Here is a 21,649-nt window from a genome sequence, read left to right on the forward strand (position 1 = left end):
TACAATTCTTTGGCATTAATCATTGTTGAGGGAATTTGCTTTTATCAATAAAAAAAATCTTCTTTCAAAATTGAAATAATTCCATAACAGATGTAAATGTTATTTATTTTATTTAAACTTCTTGATTTGAATTACATTTGGAAATATTGGTTTTGAAATAACAAGAATACCTATTGCAAAAGATAAATTTTCAGAAATCAAAATTTGTTTGCGAAAAAGAATCACAAGTAAAATAATTCTTCACCCTAGAGTTGAGTTTGAGAACTAAATTGAAGGTAGACAAAAATGCTGGAGAAACTCAGCGGGTGATGCAGCATCTATGGAGCGAAGGAAATAGGCGACGTTTTGGGTCGAGACCCTTCTTCAGACTGATGTGAGGGTGGGGGGGAGGTGGGAATAAGAAAGGAAGAGGCGGAGACAGTGGGCTGAGGGAGAGTTGGGAAGGGGAGGAGAAAGCAGGTACTATCTGAAATTGGAGAAGTCAATGTTCATACCGCTGGGATGTAATATTTGCCCAAGCAAAATATAAGTTGCTGCTCCTCCAAATTACGGTTGGCCTCACTCTGGCCATGGTGGAGGCCCAGGACAGAAAGATCGGATTGGGATTGGGTGGGGAAGTTGAAGTGCTGAGCCACCGGGAGATCAGGTTGGTAATTGCGAACTGAGCGGAGGTGTTGGGCGAAGCGATCGCCAAGCCTACACTTGGTCTCACCGCTGCTCTAGGTGTCAGCTGCTGCTCTAGGTGTCAGCTGCTCTACCCCCTCCCATTCAGAATCCAATCTTTCTGTCCTGGGCCTCCTCCATGGCCAGAGTGAAGCCCACCGTAAATTGGAGGAGCAGCACCTCATATTTCGCTTGGGCAGTAAACACCCCAGCGGTATGAACATTGACTTCTCCAATTTCAGATAGTCCCTGCTTTCTCCTCCCCTTCCCAGCTCTCCCTCAGCCCACTGTCTCCATCTCTTCCTTTCTTATTCCCACCTCCCCCCCACCCTCACATCAGTCTGAAGAAGGGTCTCGACCCAAAACGTCGCCTATTTCCTTCGCTCCATAGATGCTGCATCACCCGCTGAGTTTCTCCAGCATTTTTGTCTACCTTCAATTTTCCAGCATTTGCAGTTCCTTCTTGAACAAAGAAGGTAGATATGTCATCCTTATGTAAATTAAATCAGCCCAATACCAAATAGTTCCCATTTGCCAATTGGAATTGAGAAATTCCCTATAATGTGTGTAATGCAATATATTTACTTGAATCAGAAGTTGACCCTTTACACCTTTTGATATTGTTGTGTGTAGCAGCTTTGGACCTGCTGTGTCATGTTGCCTCTGTCTCCACTTTCCACAACTTCATCCACTGGTGAAGTGTATTGACCCATAAACAAAATGCTCTGTGTTTTGTTGTGTTTGATGAAAAACAGGAAGGGATGATCTGCTACAAATGTGGGTGTAATGTTCAATGCAAGAGTGCGGGTCATTATTGCTGCTGTAGCTGCAGCTGCTTCAGTGCCCTCTTCATTAACTTCCACAAAGGATTTATGAATAACCTTTGACAACCGGAGATCCCTTTTCTCAGACATGCCAGTGAAATCAGCCCCTAATGAATCAAAGGCATCACGCATTCCCATTGCTGGAAGTATTTCTTCAAGTTGAAACTGGTCTTCCAGTTTAAATCTGGGCAGATGAACTTCAACCTTCCTTCTTCTCATATTTTCCAGGTTAATCCATTTAAGCAGAGAATTGTTTGCAAGTGCCTGTTCAAGCTATTAGAAAAGAAAGCAGTTTAATGAATAAATAATGTTTATTTTATTTCATGGTTTAATCAGGAAATGTAAATGTCATCATATTATACAATCTGGAGCAAGGCAAAGTATTTTATCTGTTGCATCAGAGTAAAATTTGTGATTTTTTTTGTGAAGCCACCAGATGCAGTTGAGCTACCTATATGAAGTCTTATCTCCCTCTAGGTTCACATCAACTCCTGTAGGTGTCTCCGAAGGATAACATGCTGAATCCTCCATCCATAGTCTATTTTCCCCCATCAGTGTTTTAAAATTATAGAAAATGTTGGCCTCTCTTCTATTGATGTAGCCCTACCTCATTATTGCACCACTTAATCTCACTCATTGTTAAAGTCATCTGTCACAATGCCTGTGTCATTTGTAGCATCAGACACAAAGTTTGGAATTAGATGCTATAATGCCCACTTTTGCATATAAACAGCTCATTAGGTTGTGGTAAGAAATGTCTACCATTAAGTTCCCTCAAATTGTGACATCAAGCATGATGACCAAGGACAAGAGTTTAAATTGGACACTGTTTCCATAATGGCCATCTTTTTAAAACTGAGATGTGCTAGAAGGTTTTTTGGAAGGACAGGCACAAAGTGCTGCAGTAACTTAGCAGGTCAGGCAGTATCTCTGGAGAACATGGATAGACGACTTTTGTGAGCCTGGACCTGTCTGCAGACTGAATGTAGTAGGGTGGAGAATGCTGGAAGAGAGGTGGTGGCGGTCCAGAACCTGGCAAGTGATAGGTGGATAAGGGTGAGGGCGATTTTGATTGGCAGATGATTGGACAAAGGCCAGAGATGAAAAGACAAAAGATAAAAGCGTGAAAGGTGAAGGAATATCGGTGGAAGGGCACAGGCAGAAGGGGAAAGGGACAAATAGGTGTGCATCCAGGTGGGGCATAAGGAAGAGAGGGGTGAGGGGGAGGGGGGGTGTTTGTACATTAGTTATCTAAAGTTAAAGAATTCAGTGTTCTGGAAATACATGTAGATGTCCAGAACAAGGGGTCACAGTTTAAGGATAAGGGGGAAATCTTTTAGGACCGCGATGAGGAGAACATTTTTCACACAGAGAGTGGTGAATCTCTGGAATTCTCTGCCACAGAAGGTAGTTGAGGCCAGTTCATTGGCTATATTTAAGAGGGAGTTAGATGTGGCCCTTGTGGCTAAAGGGATCAGGGGGTATGGAGAGAAGGCAGGTACAGGATACTGAGTTGGATGATCAGCCATGATCATATTGAATGGCGGTGCAGGCTCAAAGGGCCGAATGGCCTACTCCTGCACCTATTTTCTATGTTGCTATGTTTCTATGCAACAGTTTTCAAAGTGATGCTGTAGATGTATCTCACTGGTGCAAGCATTCATTTGGTCATTGTAAAAAGTAGTTGGAGACAGGTTAACGTCTGTACATATAAATTTATGTATAGTACCCATCAGTACTGGATATGGGTTATCATGAAAGTTGACCGATTTATTCACTATCCACAGCAGCAGCCTACGAGTCCAAACATAAAAATCATTGAGGCCTCCTGAAACATGCCTTAAGTGCATAGTGCAACATACCACCAATTTCATGGGGTTTTTTCAGGTGGTTGTTGAAGATTATGTTATTCGAACAAAGGCAAGGATCTGTGGGGTGAGAAACCAAGATGGAGTGTTGAGGAGAAGGGATGTTTGCATCAAGGGAGCTGCAGAAGGGATGTTCGCATCCGTTCTCGGTAGTCGAGAAGGGATGTTAGCATCAACGGAGCGGCAGAAAGTGTACGTCTTTCACTGAAAGTGCACAGCTCACCACCGGACTCCAGTGGCTAAGTGCTTCTCATGGCCCCTCTTTAAGTTTTGCCAAAGCAGGGTACACGATTGTTATAAAGGTCTGTTTCTGCATGGAAGCCCTCCAACGTCTGTGGATCGTGTAGGCACAGATGGATTTTACAGATCGGCATCTAGTTAAGTGGGACATGTATTTGAATGCCACTGAACATGTCCAGATGCCTCTGTGCTTAACAGTCTAATTTGAACAATGGACCTAAAAGCACCATTATCCAGGTCACAAACCCGCAGTAAAATTAAACTCTTATGTAGAGTTTAGAAATATTGAGATATATAAGTGAATTTCTACATCAAGTGGACACTGTACATATTTGGACAGTGAGTTCTGCTGGTCCTGATGAAAGTAGATGATGGATCATGCTGGTCATGGTCAAATCATGGAAGGCTCGGACATTCCATTGGACAGGGTGCAGCAGGAGGTGTGGACAAATGGTTGAATAAGTAGGGATCCTAACAACTCTGGGGAAAAGTGTTAGTGGGAGTGAACACCGAAGGACAGAGTAAGGCATGAAAAAGGGGGGGAGGAAGGAAGGGGGGGAGGGAGGAAGGTGGGGAGGGAGGAAGGGGTGGAGGCGGATGCCTCCTAGCCAGCTGTGTTTCCCATCGCAGCCACTGGGACAAACCCGAGACCACCAGCAGCATTGGTCAAGACTGGACTACCTGGAAGCTGCCCTAGCCAGAGCCTCTACTGAGGTTAAGACTGAGGGGCCGGGGCTGGTTTGAGACACAAGTGCCTGTTTCCGCCCACGGACTACAAGGGACTGCAGCCACACATGGAGACAAAGACTGAGCCACCAGGATAACCCAGAGACTGCCAGTGCCACCTTTTCAAGCCTTAAGCTGAGCCGCCAGCATAAGCCTGACACCGCCAGTGCCTCCTGTCGAGGCAAGGGTGAACTGCAGGGAGAAGCTTGAAATCACCACATTCCCTCTGTGAGACCAGGACTGAGCTGCCAGAAAAGCCCAAGATCACCAGCATCACCACACAAGTGCCCTGGCGACAAGGGACAGTGCCCGCATGCAGTCCTGGACATTCTTGTCATTGTAAATAAAATATATCATATATCATGTTCACCCTGCAACGAATGTCAGTGTGGTCATTGCTGAGCCCAGCGTCATCCCCAACGCCACTATGGCAGAGAAAATCCCCAAAAAGGCAAGTGTATGTTTGACCACACATGCAAAGCAAGTATTTTTGGACCGAGCATCTTAAGGAGGAAATATTGGTCTTGAAGTAATGCAGTATAGAATTAACAGAATAAGGCATGGGATATCACAAAGAGGTTGAACCTTTTCCTAAAAGTTGGAAGATAATGAGGTATATATTTGATTTTAAATTCTTAAAGGGGTCTGAAACTCAGAAGCTTGGTCCACAAATATCTCACAGTGCTGAAGTAACTCAGCGGGTCAGGCAGCACATCTGAAAAACATGGATAGGTGACATTTTAGGTCAGGACCGTCCTTCAAACTGGGTCGAGGAGCAGGAGAGCATCAGGAATCACAAAGGTGGAGGAATGAGAGAGAGAGTCAGTGTACACCAGAGTTACTGCCTGACAATTTGTTGTTTCAGGGGGTGGGAGATTGCAACCTTCACGTGGTCCGCACTGTTTCGACGAATGCGATCAACCTGGCGTGCACAATCAAATAAGATCAAATAGAACAAGTTGTCCTACAACTTTAGGCTGTGCACGCCATACGCAAGACGAAGAAGTTGCTCCAGCATGTGTGTCTTTTTTTGTCAACCAACATTTGCAGTTCCTTAGGTCAGCATTGTGTAAAAGTTAGATATCAAGTTTTCAGAAGCGAAATTTGATAATATTCCAAATGAGCAGGGCTGTTGGAATTTAGAACACACTTCCACAAATGACAATTAACGGTGGACAATTGTTAATTTTAAATATGATAAGAACAACTTTTTGTAAACTAGAAGTATTAAGGGATATGGATAATTGCAGTTCAGTCAGAGATCAGTTGTGATCTTGATGAAATCTTGACATCTTGATCTTGACAACAGAAAGAAACAAAACAGGCAATACGGGCTAGAAAGATGAAGTACGAGGGGAAGCTGGCCAGGAATATAAAGAAGGACAGTAAAAGCTTCTTTAGATATGTTAAGGGAAAAAGAGTCACAGTCAAATGTGGGCTCCTTGAAGGAAGACATGGGTGAAATTATTATGGGCAACAAGGAAATGGTAGAAGAGTTGAATAGGTACTTCGAATCTGTCTTCACTAAGGAAGACACAAACAATCACCCATATGTACTGGAGGACAGAGGATCTAAGGGGGTAGAGGAACTGAAATTTTCATTAGGCGAGAAATAGTATTGGGCAGGCTAATGGGACTGAAGGATGATAAATCCCCTGGGCCTGATGGTCTGTATCCCAGGGTCCTCAGGGAGGTGGCTCTAGAAATAGTGGACGCATTGGTGATCATTTTTCAATGTTCAATAGATTCAGGATCAGTTCCTGTGGATTGGAGGATAGCTAATGTTATCCCACTTTTCAAGAAAGGAGCTAGAGAGAAAACGGGAAAGTACAGACCAGTTAGCCTGACTTCGGTGGTGGGAAAGATGCTGGAGTCAATTATTAAAGAGGTAATAATGGGGCATTTGGATAGCAGTAAAAGGATTAGTCCAAGTCAACATGGATTTATGAAAGGGAAATCATGCTTGACTAATCTTCTGGAATTTTTTGAGGATGTGACAAGTAAAATGGATGAAGGGGTGCCAGTGGATGTAGTGTATCTAGACTTTCAGAAAGCCTTTGATAAGGTCCCGCACAGGGGACTGGTGACTAAAATTAGAGCACATGGTATTGGGGGTAGGGTGTTGACATGGATAGAAAATTGGTTGGCAGACCGGAAGCAAAGAGTAAGAGTGAACGGGTCCTTTTCAGAATGGCAGGCAATGACGAGTGGAGTGCCGCAAGGCTCGGTGTTGGGCCTGCAACTGTTTACCATATATATTAATGATTTGGATGAGGGAATTAGGAGCAACACTAGCAAGTTTGCGGATGACACTAAGCTGGGTGGCAGTGTGAACTGTGAAGAGGATATTAGGAGGTTGCAGGGTGACCTGGACAGGTTGAGTGAGTTGGCAGATGCGTGGCAGATGCAGTATAATATAGATAAATATGAGGTTATCCACTTTGGCGGCAAAAACAAGGGGGCAGATTATTATCTCAATGGGGTTAGGTTAGGTAAGGGGGAGGAACAGAGAGACCTGGGTGTCCTTGTACACCGGACACTGAAAGTTGGCATGCAGGTACAGCAGGCAGTGAAGAAAGCTAATGGAATGTTGGCCTTCATAACAAGAGGATTTCAGTATAGGAGTAAAGAGGTTCTTCTGCAGTTGTATAGGGCTCTGGTGAGACCACATCTGGAGCATTGTGTACAGTTTTGGTCTAATTTGAGGAAGGACATCATTGTGATTGAGGAAGTGTAGCGTAGGTTCACGAGATTGATCCCAGGGATGACGGGACTGTCATATGAGGAAAGATTGAAAAGACTAGGCTTGTATTCACTGGAGTTTAGAAAGATGAGGGGGGATCTTATAGAAACATATAAAATTATAAAAGGGCTGGACAAGCTAGATGCAGGAAAAATGTTCCCAATGTTGGGCGAGTCCAGAACCAGGGGCACAGTCTTAGAATAAAGGGGAGGTCATTTAAGACTGAGGTGAGAAAAAACTTTTTCACCCAGAGAGTTGTGAATTTATGATATTCCCTGCCACAGAGGGCAGTGGAGGCCAAATCACTGAATGGATTTAAGAGAGAGTTAGATAGAGCTCTTGGGGCTAGTGGAGTCAAGGGATATGGGGAGAAGGCAGGCACGGGTTATTGATAGGGGACGATCAGCCATGATCACAATGAATGGCGGTGCTGGCTTGAAGGGCCGAATGGCCTCCTCCTGCACCTATTTTCTACGTTTCTATGTTTCTAAAGTGACAGCAAAGTGGACTGCAGTTCCAATGATCGTTAATTTTATAAGGGGAAGAGTATTTAATGAGGGTGGTGGTTACAACTGCAGTGGCCTCTCTTAAAATGTCCTTTCTCATTGTAATTTAACGTTCAGTTACCTGTTCGAGTCCAGTTGTGCTGTCGTTGATGCCATCAGGCAGTAGGATGACCATACTCAGCTCGTTCTCCTCATAAGGAAGCTCAAGAACACTGGCTTTGAGTTCCTCAATATGCCTAAATTTAAAACTTGCCTCCTGGCTCATCATATTTATTGATTTGGTCTCTTTCTACGAAGAAAGTAATATATTAACATCAACTGTGTTTGACAGTATAATAAAATGTCAACTCCTGCTGGCAAATGTTTTATCACCAGAGCAACATACCTTGTTCAGCTTGAAGAGGGCTTCGTACGTATCTTTTTCATTAAATTTGCTCTCCCACTTTCCTTTAAAGTAGATGGCATTTACAAGAATAAGAATTGTCTGAGGGGTAATCGCATCCGCTGGTATCAACTTTTGGATTTTACCTACATGAAAGATCACAAATCAATTACTTCATACTTCATAGAAGGATGGCATAATGTTTATTTGCAACTGACAATCGGGACCACTATGCAAAATTACATATCAACAGCTAACAATTTTCAGAAGCTACTGGAGATGTAATGCAGACTGCTGAACAGAAAAGGTGAAACAATGTCATTATTACAGCAGGAAATGTTAAATACATTAAAATAGAATGGTATTTGCGACCAATAAATTGTCAGAAAAACATAAACTGGTTCATTAATGTAATTTTGGGAAGAATTTATGGCATTTTTACCCAGAATGGTACATATGTGAATTTAGATCCACTGAATTTAGGCCACAACTTCAACCTCTCCCTCCCCCTCCCGTGGCCCCAGACCACTCGGCTCCAGACCGCTCGGCTCCAGACCGTTCGGCCCCACACCGCTCGGCCCCACACCGCTCGGCTCCAGACCGTTCGGCCCCACACCGCTCGGCCCCAGACCGCTCGGCTCCAGACCGCTCGGCTCCAGACCACTCGGCCCGTCCTCAACTTCAACTTCATCACCGACGTGGTGGAAAAAACGGGGCCGGCGGTAGTTTACACCAAAATCCTGGGAAGGTGAGGAGGGAGCCAGGGGGATTGAGGGAGAGGAGGGGGTAGGGAGGGAGAGAGAGGGGAAAGTGGGGGAGGTGACGAGGTAGAGTGGGGGAGGTGGGATAGGGGGGAGGTGAGGAGTGGGGGAGAATGGCGATAGCGGGAGAGGAGGGGGTTAGGGTGGGGATTGGTGTTATGGAGGGAGGGAGAGACTGAGGGTATGGGAAAGTAGAGGGAGGGAGAGGTGAGGGAGGGAGTGGGGGAGGGGAGGAGGAGAGGGGAAAGAAGAGGGAGGGTGAAGATCGGGGGGGAGGGGAGTGCTGCAGGATGAGGGGGAATTGTGGAGGATAGGGGTAGGAAGAGGGATGGCAAGGTAATGGAAATATCAAACGCAAATTAATTAACTTTAACTTAATTTCTGCCATTAGTGCGGGCCCATAAGCCGAGCATGCACAGTTGGGGGCTATGGGTCAGTGGTGGAATATTGCGTTGGGGGACCTGAACTCCCGTGTGACAGGGAACCAATGGGTCCAACTTGGTCTAGTTATTTATAAGGCTTGCAAATAGATTAAAATTGAGTTGATAAACAGAACTGACCCAATTTATTACAATAATATCTATACATTTGCATAGCTCGCCAAAGTCTAATTAAAGTAATACTTTGAAGCGAAACAACAATCAATAAAATAATCGATAGGTTAAGATCAATTTTTTTTTAAACCATTCAGTGAAGTTTTAACTGTCAGTAGTGAACTGAATTGTGTTAATTCAACCAATTTAAGGATTCATATTAATGTCAATGGAGGTGGATCATTTATTATCAACTTTATTTAACTATGGAATGCAACTGCACAAAGCCATAAGGTACATCTCTTACCCTCTGTCTTATTTTCAACAAAAGTATTAATTTCGTTCCTGGCAGCTTCTGGCTGTCTTCTAAAACCAACAGGAGCCAATTCTGCCCCATAGTACTTCAAACTGGAGCTTTGAAATTCCTGCAAAAATGAACATAAATGCTCAAATATTTTACATAAAAGGGGACAAAGTCCATCTACAAATAAGAGTGAATCAGAATATATGTAAATATATCAATTTTTCAAATGTTCCTGACGCATTCAAGAGCTTTTGCAGGAATATGTGTGTGGTTCCTCTTTGTAATTGGGCAAGTGTGTGCACACATGTCCATAATCTAATTTAATCTTTTCATTATCTGACCATATGCCTGTTATCTCGATTACTGGTTTAACTGGGTAGATTGGAAATACACCACTTCCAAATGTGTACTCCCTGTGGGATAAACTCAACAGTTGCTAACCTGATCAGCAACACCAGAGAAGCAGAGAAATCAAACAGAAAAAAAAGCAACATTCAATTCTGTGCTTGAAGGTACAGCTGCATGTATATGTTATCTGCATGTTTTCAAAAGTTTATATGTAATAGTTGTGACTCCATTTGATCTTACTCTGAGAATGTTGTACGTTTCCTCTCCATATATGCGGTTGGCCAGTCTTAGAGTATAAGGAGCATCAGGTTTGTTGACATTATCCATTAATTCCTTGAATTTTGCATGGACATCATGTACCGTGTGAAAATGCAGAACCTATTATGAAAATGACATTTGAGATGAGAGTCAAGAAGGCTTAACTGAAAATTAGTTATCTGACCACATAGCTATCTTGCCAACATGCTTTCATGATTAAATGGAGGGCAAATTGTCATGATGCTACAGTATGTTTTGGCACCTTGCGTTTATACAAATTTCTAGAGGTTAGATAAAACTGCAAACAAGCATCAACTTTTGTTGAAGAGGTGCAGATCAACCATATTAATCTCCGTCAATATAACCTTCACCACATATATTATGCATGATACACATTCCACCATGTAATCCAGTCCAGGATTTGAGGAAGGAATGCAGTTACTGATGACAACCTGCTCATCCCTGAGCTCGGCAGTTGGTAAGATGATGCAACGAGTGCAGCAGTATGTATTATTCTCTCTGCACAGGTTTTAATAAACACTTGTGGTTCACCTAATACTTTGTAATGGTTTAATTACAAAACAAGAGGTAAATAACGTGAGTCAACAGCAAGAAAACTGGGTGAGGGATGGGAAATAGCAAGGAAGGAACTAATCAATGCAAAGGCAACTAAATTGAATATAAGCAATCACAAGAACCTTATAGATCAAGAAAGAAGATGAATGATTCATGCTGGGGCAATCATTTTTCAAAAATCCTTTTAGCTATTGCTGGAAACAAACTGTCAGTTTTTTAGTTGAGAAATTTTCTGGTATCCTGGTGGTTAAACAGTGTCAAGAGATATTACTTATGGCAAAGATAAATCTCTTATGGCTCCCCCGCAGAAGTACCCAGCATCCACTTACAACGTACAAAATGTGGCCAAACAGATCCTTTGAAATCTCATTCAAGCAATAAATGTCAACCTTCCAGACCAATGTAGTACTTTTGGAAAAATATGGCTTTCCAAATGTACATATCGACCACCGACAAAACAATTTTCTGTGGGTCTGCTGGCCAGGGACCTGATGGTAATTACCGGGTAAGTGCTGACAAATATTGACTGAGCTCACACTACTTTGAATGTGCATATAAGTAGAATGTGCGTGTATATAACAACTATCAGGCTATTGACCAATTCAAGCACCAACTAAACCACGAACTATGAACTGTCTTTGTTGCATTAGCCATGTCTGAGCACCATGAGGTATTGACTAGGAAGCAGACCCTTCTGCCTCTAACCTTGCCCGAAGATGCCATACAATACAATACCGTTTATTTGTCATTTGAACCTCACATGAAGTTCAAACGAAATTTGGTTTCTGCAGTCATACAAGAAAAGAACCAAGACACACACCAACACAATTTACACAAACATCCATCACAGTGAATCTCCTCCTCACTGTGATGGAAGGCAAAGTCTTGTCTCTCCCCTGCTCTCCATTCCTCTCCCGAAGTCAAAGTCAAAGCCCCCGGCAGGCGCTAGCAAGTCCGCGGCCATTTAAAGCCGCGCCGGGCGATGTAAGGCCCTGTTCTGGGTCTTGATGTTGGAGCCCCCGGTGGGCGCTAGCATGTCCGCGGCCATTTAAAGCCGCGCCGGGCGATGCAAGGCCGCGCTCCAGGTCACTCTCAACCCCGCAATTTGAGCGGGAGAAGTCGCCGTTGCCGGTGCCCCGTAAAGCGGTCTCCCACCGGGGACCCGCGAGCTCCCGGTGTCACCATCCACGGGAGTCGGGTCACAGCAGCGCGCCACCGCAGCTCTCCACGCTCCAAAGCCAGCCAGCTCCACGATGGTAGGTCCGCAGCTCCGCAGGCTCCGTGACTTGAGCCCCCAGGTCGTTCCGGTTGGAGGCCGCTCCACGGTGCTAGGCCCCAACGACAACGGAGACCCGACAGGGAAAAGGTCGGGTCCCCGTGCAGGGAAGAGGTTTAAAAGTTTCCCCCCCACACATACACAGTCAAAAACCCACCACAAACTGTACCCTCAACAGGACAATAAAATAAAAAAAAGACAGACGGACTGCAGAGGACGTCGGTCGCGCCGCCAACCCACATGCGGTCCATCCGATGAAGGGAGAAGCCCTCAGGTTGGATGGCACAGACAGGTTTGTCAGGGGTGAGCCATGTCTGTGAAACAGAGCACACAGCAGTGTCTCGATTCTCTAAGATAGGTTAGCCTGGCTTTAAGTTCATCAAGCTTGTTCTCTATAAACTACGCATCGTCCAGTAGTATGTTGGGGAGGGGTCTTGAAACCACATTATTTCAGCCTCACATGCAGCCCTCATTTCTTCATTTGGTGCTTTGAGAGGCTGGTAATGGCACATGAAATTCTGCCTGCCAAGTAGCCATGATCCACTGTGGTTCATCTATCAACAGGTCCATGACTGATGCCATCTACCTGGCACCAACACTCATCCCTGGAACACCTCGATAAGAAGAACACCCAGGGTAGTCTCCTATTCATAGACTAAAGGTCTGCTTTCAATACCATTAACCCAACAAATCTCATCTCCAAATTTGTGGAACTTGGGAGTCAGCAGTCCCCCCCTGCAACTGAATCCTCGGCTTCCTGACAAATGGACCACAATCAGTGAGGATAGGTGGCAAATCATGCACTGATTCTCATTGATTCTCATTGATAATATCAACACTGGTGCTCCGCAAGGATGCACTCTCAGCCCTCTACTACACTCCTTATACAGTCATGAAAGTGCAGCCAAATATCAATCCAACTCCATTTACAAGTTCATAGTGGGCTGGATATCAAAACATGACGAGATGGATTACAGCAAGAGGATCAAAAACCTCATAACCTTGTGCCAAGGCAACAACCTCTCCCTCAATGTCAGCAGGACTAAGGAGATTGTGATTGGCTTCAAATACGAAGCAGTACATAAACAAGTTCACAAGTTATAAGAGTAGAATTAGGCCTTTCGGCCCATCGAGTCTATTCAATCATGGCTGATCTCTGCATCCTAATCTCATTTTCTCTCCATAACCCTTGACACCCGTTAAAATCAAGAATTTGTCCATCTCTGCCTTAAAAATATCCACTGGCCTCCACAGCACTCTGTGGCAATGAGTTCCACAGATTCCTCCTTAATTATGTTCTAAAATTGCTCCCTTTAATTCTAAGGCTATGACCTCTGGTTCTAGACTCTCCCACCAGTGGAAATATGCTTTCCACATCCACTCTATCTATGCCTTTCATTATTCTGTAAGTTTCAATGAGGTCCCTCCTCAACTTCTAAACTCCAGCGAGTGGAGGTCAAATGCTCATCAAGTTCAAGTTCAAGTTCAAGTTAGTTTATTGTCATGTGTCCCTGTATAGGACAATGAAATTCTTGCTTTGCTTAAGCACACAGAAAATAGTAGGCATTTACTACAAAACAGATAAATGTGTCCATATGCCATGATATAAATATATACACACATGAATAAATAAACTGATAGTGCAAATAACAGAAAGTGGTTGGTAATAATCAGAGTTTTGTCCGAGCCAGGTTTAATAGCCTGATGGCTGAGGGGAAGTAACTATTCCTGAACCTGGTTGTTGCAGTCTTCAGGCTCCTGTACCTTCTACCTGAAGGTAGCAGGGAGATGAGTGTGTGGCCAGGATGGTGTGGGTCTTTCATGATACTGCCAGCCTTTTTGAGGCAGCGACTGCGATAGATCCCCTCGATGGAAGGAAGGTCAGAGCCGATGATGGACTGGGCAGTGTTTACTACTTTTTGTAGTCTTTTTCTTTCCAGGGCGCTCAAATTGCCGAACCAAGCCACGATGCAACCGGTCAGCATGCTCTCGACTGTGCACCTGTAGAAGTTAGAGAGAGTCTTCCTTGACAATCCGACTCTCCGTAATCTTCTCAGGAAGTAGAGGCGCTGATGTGCTTTTTTGATGATTGCATTAGTGTTCTCGGACCAGGAAAGATCTTCAGAGATGTGCACGCCCAGGAATTTGAAGCTCTTGACCCTTTCAACCATCGACCCGTTGATATAAATGGGGCTGTGGGTCCCCCTCCTACTCCTTCCAAAGTCCACAATCAGTTCCTTGGTTTTGCTGGTGTTGAGGGCCAGGTTATTGCGCTGGCACCATATGGACAGTTGCTCGATCTCTCTTCTGTACTCTGACTCATCCCCATCAGTGATACGCCCCACAATAGTGGTGTCGTCAGCGAACTTGATGATGGAGTTCGCACTGTAGTTCGCTACGCAGTCATGGGTATAGAGTGAGTACAGCAGGGGGCTGAGCACGCAGCCTTGAGGTGCTCCCGTGCTGATTGTTATTGAGGCTGACACATTTCCACCAATACGAACAGACTGTGGTCTGTGGACGAGGAAGTCGAGGATCCAGTTGCAGAGGGATGCGCAGAGACCCAGTTCTGCGAGTTTGGTAACCAGTTTGGAGGGGATGATTGTGTTAAATGCCGAGCTGTAATCAATGAATAACAGCCTGACATATGAGTTTTTGTTGTCCAAGTGGTCCAGTGCGGAGTGGAGGGCCAGCGAGATCGCATCCACCGTTGATCTGTTGTGGCGGTACGCGAACTGCAGTGGGTCCAGGTTTTTGTCGATGTAGGAGTTGATTTGCTCCATGATCAACCTCTCAAAGCACTTCATCACCACCGGCGTTAGTGCCACTGGTCGATAGTCATTGAGGCATGTCACCTTACTCTTCTTGGGCACCGGTATAATAGATGCCCTTTTAAAGCAGGTGGGGACCTCAGACCTCAGAAGTGAGAGATTGAAAATGTCCGTAAAAACTCCCGCCAGTTGGTCCGCACAGGTTTTTAGAACACGGCCGGGTATACCATCAGGACCAGGTGCTTTTCGGGGGTTCACCCCTCTGAAGGATTTCCTGACATCGGCCTCTGTGACTGAGACTGAAATGCCATCGCAGCGAATGGGGGATCGGGAAGGCACATCAGTATTCTCCCTGTCAAAGCGTGCGTAAAATGCATTGAGCTCGTCAGGGAGTGATGTTACACCGGCATTCGAGCTGCCTCCTGGTTTTGCCTTGTAGGAGGTGATTGCATTCAGACCCTGCCACAGCTGCCGAACATCTGTCTCGTCCTCCAGTTTGGAGCAGAAGTCTGCTAATCTACTAATGCTAATCTGCTAATCTACTAATTCCTGGAATCATTCTTGTAAATTCCTCTGGACCCTCACTGGAGCCAGCACTTCCTTGCTCAGATTTGCTCACAGTACACCAAATGTAGCCTCTCAAGTGCCTTATAGAGCCTCAGCATTGCAACTCTGTTTTTGTATTCCAATCCTCTTGGTATAAATACTAGCATTGAATTTGCCTTCCTTACTACTGATTCGACATGCAAATTAACATTTTGGGTGTCCTGCACCAGCACTCCAAAGTCCCTTGGCACCTCCCATTTCTGGATTGTCTCTCCATTTAGAAAATAATCGATGCCTTTATTCTTATTACCAAAATGCATGACTCTGTACTTTGCTATACGGAATGTCATCTGCCACCTCTCTGCCCACTCTCCTAACCTGTCCAAATCCTTCTGCAGAGTCCTTCTACATTGCCTGCCCCATCACCTATCTTAGCATCATCTGCAAACTTGGCCACAAAGCCTTCAATCCCGTTATCCAAGGTAGACAAAAATGCTGGAGAAACTCAGCGGGTGAGGCAGCATCTATAGAGTGAAGGAATAGGTGATGTTTCGGGTCGAGATCCTTCTTCAGACTGCGAGTCAGGGGAGAGGGAGACACATAGATAAGGAATGTTGTGTAAATTGAGACATCAAAGAGGACGCTGATCAAGGAAAATTTAGCAATTGCCACACATGGCTGTGGAGGCCAAGTCTTTTTTTAAAGCGGAGATTGCCCGGTTCTTGATTAGTAAGTAGGGTTGCCAACTGTCCCGTATTAGCTGGGACATTCCGTATTTTGGGCTAAGTTGGTTTGTCCCACACGGGACCGCCCTTGACCCATATTTGACTGCTGCTACTCGGGTCGAGGGGACTGTTGGGTCGGAGCACCGCGTCTGGCCCCGCATCACCCGTCCCGATGTAGTGCATGCAGCCCATGGTGTGCAGTAGCAATATAACATTTTCTTAAAGAAATAGTAAAACAATAAGAATTTATATCTGGAAACAAAGATCTTGATATGCCACTTCTGCATACCTTTCTTAAAATAAATTATTGGTACTCAAGATGCATGCGTCAATTGTAATGCCCCTCTGTAATTGCCCTCAAGATGATGATGGTTAGCTAAATTAATGGATGGTAAATACCTTGAGATGGTGGAAGGGCCATTCCCATGACCTGCTGCATTCTTTTGGTTGAAGTTTTAGAATGGTGTTAGAAGCAACAAGTAGTGCTCATCCATGAGAATACTATTACCTGTTTTCCAGACCTTGCATCTGATTTTGTTATAGGAATGGTGGTGCAATATTTAACATGACGCTTAATAAGACTTTTGGGAGGAATTTCAGAAATGCCACTTTAATTTTAATTTTCAGTCCAGCAGCATAGAACAGCATAGTCTTTAATATCTGCCAATTTCAACTCTTTGCCTTCTTCTCCTCTCCCCACTCCAAGTGGCTTTCTTGGAGAAGAGCATGAAACAAGATATAAATCAAGCAGAGATTCACCATGAATTGAACAGCGGCAAGACTTGGGGGGCTGAATGAATGACTCACATTCCTTGGTTTCATACGAGCAGTACCCTTTCATATCTAGTGGAACTTCAGTCCAGTTCCAGCTTTAAATATTTAGCCCTGCATTGACCAACATTTCTGATTGCTTCAGGTAAAGGCTCTAAAAACGGACTGATTACCAACTTCTCGTGTTAGTACATCAGCACCACGCTCTGACTCCAAAACCATCTGAGACTTTCAACTTTCTCATATGTTTGCTTCATTGTTCCATTCCATGCCTTTTTTTGCTATTATAGGGACAGACTAACAATTAATTTTGCACCTTGCTGAAATAAACATGTTTCTCACCTTACCAGTGTTTGAATCTTTCTAAGTAACTCACTCTCATTAATTTATCATGGAAGTATGTTACCAGCTATTTACTATGACAGCAACTATATAGTGTGCATATGCTCAATTTGCAGATGGATTCAAAATTAGATTGAATTCTTTCTTACAGGGCAACCGCGCAAGTGTTGTGCAGTCGCCAGCTGGCCATTCATTCTGAAATTGAGAAATGCTTTAAAAACACAGCAGATTAAATTGAAAGTTTCATATTAAATATGCACAATCATAATAAATGTTCATATTTTCATAAAGATAGACACAAAATGTTGGAGTAATTCAGCGGGACAGGCAGCACCTCTGGAGAGAAAGAATGGGTGACCTTTCAGGTCGAAACCCTTCTTCAAAAACAAGTTACAGAAACTTTTGTTCATTAATATTCTGATTTTTTTTAATCACATGCCTTACGGTATGTGCAAGCAAAGGCATGCAACACACTCACATTTCAACAGCCACACATTAAACATTACTTCATTTGCAGAAAAATGTGCCAGATTGGCATGACACACCCTAAATCTACAGTAAGAAAGTGCATAAATCAGTTACACAAAAACAACTCACAAATATGCAATATTTAATCTCCTCCTATTCTATATATGGCTGTTTCACTTTAACATAATTTTAGAATGTGTTTGCAGCATATATGCGTAGTTAATAGAGAACAAGCTTGATGAACTTAAAGCCAGGCTAACCTATCTTAGAGAACCGAGACACTGCTGTGTGCTCTGTTTCACAGACATGGCTCATCCCTGGCAAACCTGTCATAATTTTAGAATGTGTTTGCAGCACACCCTTTTCACGATTTGTCAATATTGTTAACTCTTACTCACCTTGGCCATCTCAACTGCAGTGTTGTTTTTAGCACCGAGATACACCATGGCCAGAGCCACTGAGACGCTTAATGGAGACAAAAATATGTTCTCTGTTTTATGTTCTTCATATAGCTTCATGAAGAGATCAAAGGCAAATTGAGAGTTTGCAGCATTCAAAGAATCCATTGCAAAATCTGGAGAAAACAAAATGTGATCATAAGTAAATACGCAATAGGATACAAAGGTCAGGCAACATCTTTGGAGAAAAAGGATAGGTGTTATCTTCAGACAGTTTGAAGAAGGGTCCTGACCCAAAATATCACCTATTCTTTTTCTCCAGGATTGCTGCTGCCTGACCCACTGAGTTAATTCAGCACTTTGTGTCTATCACGGGAATCTTAAATACCACTGTTAGAACTCCGACATGTTCAAAATATGCCATTATCAATTATACTAATACACTATACTTAAAAAAAATTGGGTTGAAACATTTAATTAGCTGTAAAACGTTCAGGAATTAAGCAAAGTGCCATTTGAGTCATCCTTTCTCTTATTGCATAGTAGACATAGCTACATTAACATTATGCAAACAATGTGGCAATTAAACATTTTAGTAAGTCTCCTTCAACATTTATCTCATTACCCTTTTGACTTATTTTACAGTATCATGGTTAGTTATTGCATTACCAATTCTGGTTACCATAGCATGGCACATACGTGCAACTATTGGTGAAAATTGTACCTTTAGTGAAATTTCTGCCTTTAATTTCTGCAAAGCCAGAAACCTGTTTGCCTACAAGTTTCTTCCTGGTTTCTAGTTGGTTTCTGGATCTGTTTAAACACTGCTAATTCAAGGGGGTGTTCTTAGATGAGGTATCTGACTAATCCTGAATAGTTTCTTGTTCACACATGAATTTTCTGATTTGCATGCACATCCGATTAGTCGGATATGTAAAGACATGAAAATAAAAGCATGGCCAATATTCATTTTGCTGTCATTTTATTTCAAGTCAACATCCCTTCATAAATATATAGCCTTTATCATTCTTGGTGTCAATACCTGATGTTTCACTTTCTCTTTCGTCCTACCTTACTCTCCATTTGTGCCCTTGTCCCTCTCATGACCAATCTATCTCTCCCCATTCCTTCATTTTGTTTTTGTTTAAGAGCAGACTAGATGGGCCGAATGGCCTAATTCTGCTCCAGTCTTACGATCTTTCTGTTTCTGTATGTCCATCTTCATGTGCAGCTCCACCTTTATTTTTCCCTATTTTCCTCTCTGTTTCTCCATACTTTACTTATATGTTTGTTCGAAAGCTAAAAAAAAATGACGCAGTTAAAAATTTACCATGCGAGCCATGGGGAAATTTTACTAACATTTCTTAACATGTTAGCTCCTGTTGGGAAACACAAGCCCTGACTTATCAGCAGGATTTTTATTTGCCTGCTCATAATGATTCTGGTGTCAAACTCTCCTGAATTACATGAACTATAATTAACAAGCAAAATTAATTGGCAGTGAGATTTTTAACTTAAGGTAGACACAAAAAGCTGGAGTGACTCAGCGGGACAGGCATCATCTCTGTAGAGAAGGAATGGGTGACATTTCGGGTCGAGACCCTTCTTCAGACTGGTTAAGTATAAGGGGAACAAGAGATATAGACGATGATATAGAGAAATAAAGAACAATGAATGAAAGATATGCAAAAATGTAATAGGCAAGGCAAGGCAACTTAATTTATATAGCACATTTCATACACGAGGCAGACTCAAAGTGCTTCACATAAAAACATGTCATACAATAAAATGAAATAATAAAATGAGATAAAATAGAAGAATTAAAATAAAATAAATTATAAAAAGTGCAAAAGTTAAAAGTGCAATGTAGTTAAGATTTAGCTGAAAGCTAAAGTAAACATAAAAGTTTGCAGTCTTATTTTAAAAGTGGTCAAAGTTGAGGCAAGTCTTAAATCTTCAGGAAGTTTATTCCAGCTATTTGTTGCATCTATATTACTAAAAGTCTGTTCTTGACCGGTTTTGAATGAATGAATGAATGAATGAATCTCTTTAATGAATGAATGAATGAATGAATGAATGAATGAATGAATGAATCTCTTTATTGTCATTGCACATGGTACAACAAGATTTAAAAGTCAATCCCACGGTGCGATTCACAAGAGCAATTTTAAATATATAAGAAAAGGTAAAAATATATACATATTAAAAAAAAATTACAAATAAATAACAATAGCAGCTGAGGTAGAACCATTCAGTTGAATGTGAGTGTTATTTCTTATTTTGCATTGTTAAGTTCACGTATGGCTATGGGGTAGAAGCTGTCTCTGAGTCTGTTTGTGCGAGTTTTGAAAGACCTGTACCGTCTGCCAGAGGGCAGCAGGTGGAACAGGTTGTGTCCAGGGTGGGAAGGGTCCTTCAGGATGTTGGCTGCCCTGCCAAGGCAGCGAGAGCTGAAGATGTCCTTCAGGGAAGGCAGTGGGCAGCCAGTGATTTTTTGTGCGGTGTTGATGACCCTTTGAAGGGCTCTCCTGTCCGCTGCAGAGCAGCTGGCATACCATGTGGTTATACAGTACGCCAGCACACTCTCGATGGAGCAGCGGTAGAAGGACACCAGCAGCTTCTCCTCCAGGTTGTTTTTCCTGAGGATCCTCAGAAAGTAGAGTCGCTGCTGGGCCTTCTTGACTGCTGTGGTGGTGTTTGTAGTCCAGGAGAGATCCTCCGTAATTTATGTGCCCAGGAATCTGAAGTCTGAGACCCTTTCCACACAGTCCCCATTGATGAATAGGGGTTTGGGGGCTGCACTGTTCTTACGGAAGTCTATGATAATTTCCTTTGTTTTTGTGGTGTTTAGGATGAGGTTGTTGTCTGAACACCACGCTGCCAGTCTTTGGACTTCCTCCCTGTAGGCTGTCTCATCTCCTCCTGAGATACGTCCAACCACAGTCGTGTCGTCCGCAAACTTGACGATGGTGTTGGTGGAGTGGGCGGGGGCACAATCGTGGGTGTAGAGGGCGTAGAGGAGGGGGCTCAACACACAGCCCTGTGGGGAGCCGGTGCTGAGTGTGATGGGGGTGGAGAGGTGATGGCCCAGTCTGACGGTCTGGGGGCGGTTAGACAGAAAGTCCTTGATCCAGAGGCAGATGGGTTGGGAGAGTCCTAAATCCATGAGTTTGGTGACCAGTCTGCTGGGGATGATGGTATTGAAGGCGGAGCTAAAGTCAATGAAAAGCATCCTCACATAGCTCCCCTGGTGTTTGAGACGGGTCAGTGCAGTGTGAAGAGCAGTGGCGATGGCATCCTCAGTGGACCTATTTGCTCTGTAGGCAAACTGGTGTGGATCGAAGGTGGGCGGGAGGCTGGCTTTGATGTGCTGCTGGACCAACCTCTCGAAACACTTCATGATGACTGGTGTGAGAGCGACCGGTCGGTAGTCGTTAAGGCCGCTGATAACAGGCTTTTTTGGTAGTGGGATGATTGTGGCAGACTTCAGGCACGGTCGGATGATGGATTTGGACAGGGACAGGTTGAAGATTTTCGTGAAGACCTCGGAGAGCTGGTCTGCACATTCCTTCAGAACCCTTCCTGTCACGCCATCCGGGCCGGCAGCCTTCCTCGGGTTC

General features: G+C 43.7%; 1 protein-coding gene across 3 annotated transcripts; it reads right to left on the minus strand.

Annotated features, from left to right (window-relative positions):
• Nucleotides 1-1,010: 1,010 nt before the first annotated feature.
• Nucleotides 1,011-18,859, minus strand: LOC116990559 (leukocyte elastase inhibitor-like). 3 transcript variants are annotated; one of them, XM_033048357.1, is made up of 7 exons: nt 18,775-18,859; nt 18,030-18,207; nt 10,139-10,276; nt 9,554-9,671; nt 7,956-8,098; nt 7,692-7,859; nt 1,011-1,760 (listed from the first exon to the last, which is right to left on the minus strand). In XM_033048357.1, exons 2-7 carry the CDS (start codon nt 18,195-18,197, stop codon nt 1,269-1,271), a joined length of 1,227 nt encoding a protein of 408 aa, XP_032904248.1. In that variant the 5' UTR covers nt 18,198-18,207; nt 18,775-18,859; the 3' UTR covers nt 1,011-1,268. The 3 variants fall into 3 exon arrangements, with proteins under 3 accessions (XP_032904248.1, XP_032904257.1, XP_032904240.1); XM_033048366.1 differs by having other exon boundaries at nt 18,030-18,205; nt 18,754-18,784; XM_033048349.1 differs by lacking the exon at nt 18,775-18,859 and adding an exon at nt 18,699-18,744 and having other exon boundaries at nt 18,030-18,205.
• Nucleotides 18,860-21,649: the final 2,790 nt, after the last annotated feature.

Source organism: Amblyraja radiata, chromosome 2 (genome assembly GCF_010909765.2).
Source record: "Amblyraja radiata isolate CabotCenter1 chromosome 2, sAmbRad1.1.pri, whole genome shotgun sequence".
Classification (NCBI taxonomy): Eukaryota; Metazoa; Chordata; class Chondrichthyes; order Rajiformes; family Rajidae; genus Amblyraja; species Amblyraja radiata.

Bases quoted from the DNA above. Each gene is read 5' to 3' on its own strand.
- LOC116990559 (XM_033048349.1), bottom strand. From the start codon at position 18,726: ATGTGCCATGCTATGGTAACCAGAATTG. The intron at 9,672-10,138 runs GTAAGATCAAAT...TCATTTTTGCAG, and splicing joins AAACGTACAACATTCTCAGA to GAATTTCAAAGCTCCAGTTT. The intron at 8,099-9,553 runs GTAAGAGATGTA...TCTTTCATGTAG, and splicing joins TGTTGAAAATAAGACAGAGG to GTAAAATCCAAAAGTTGATA.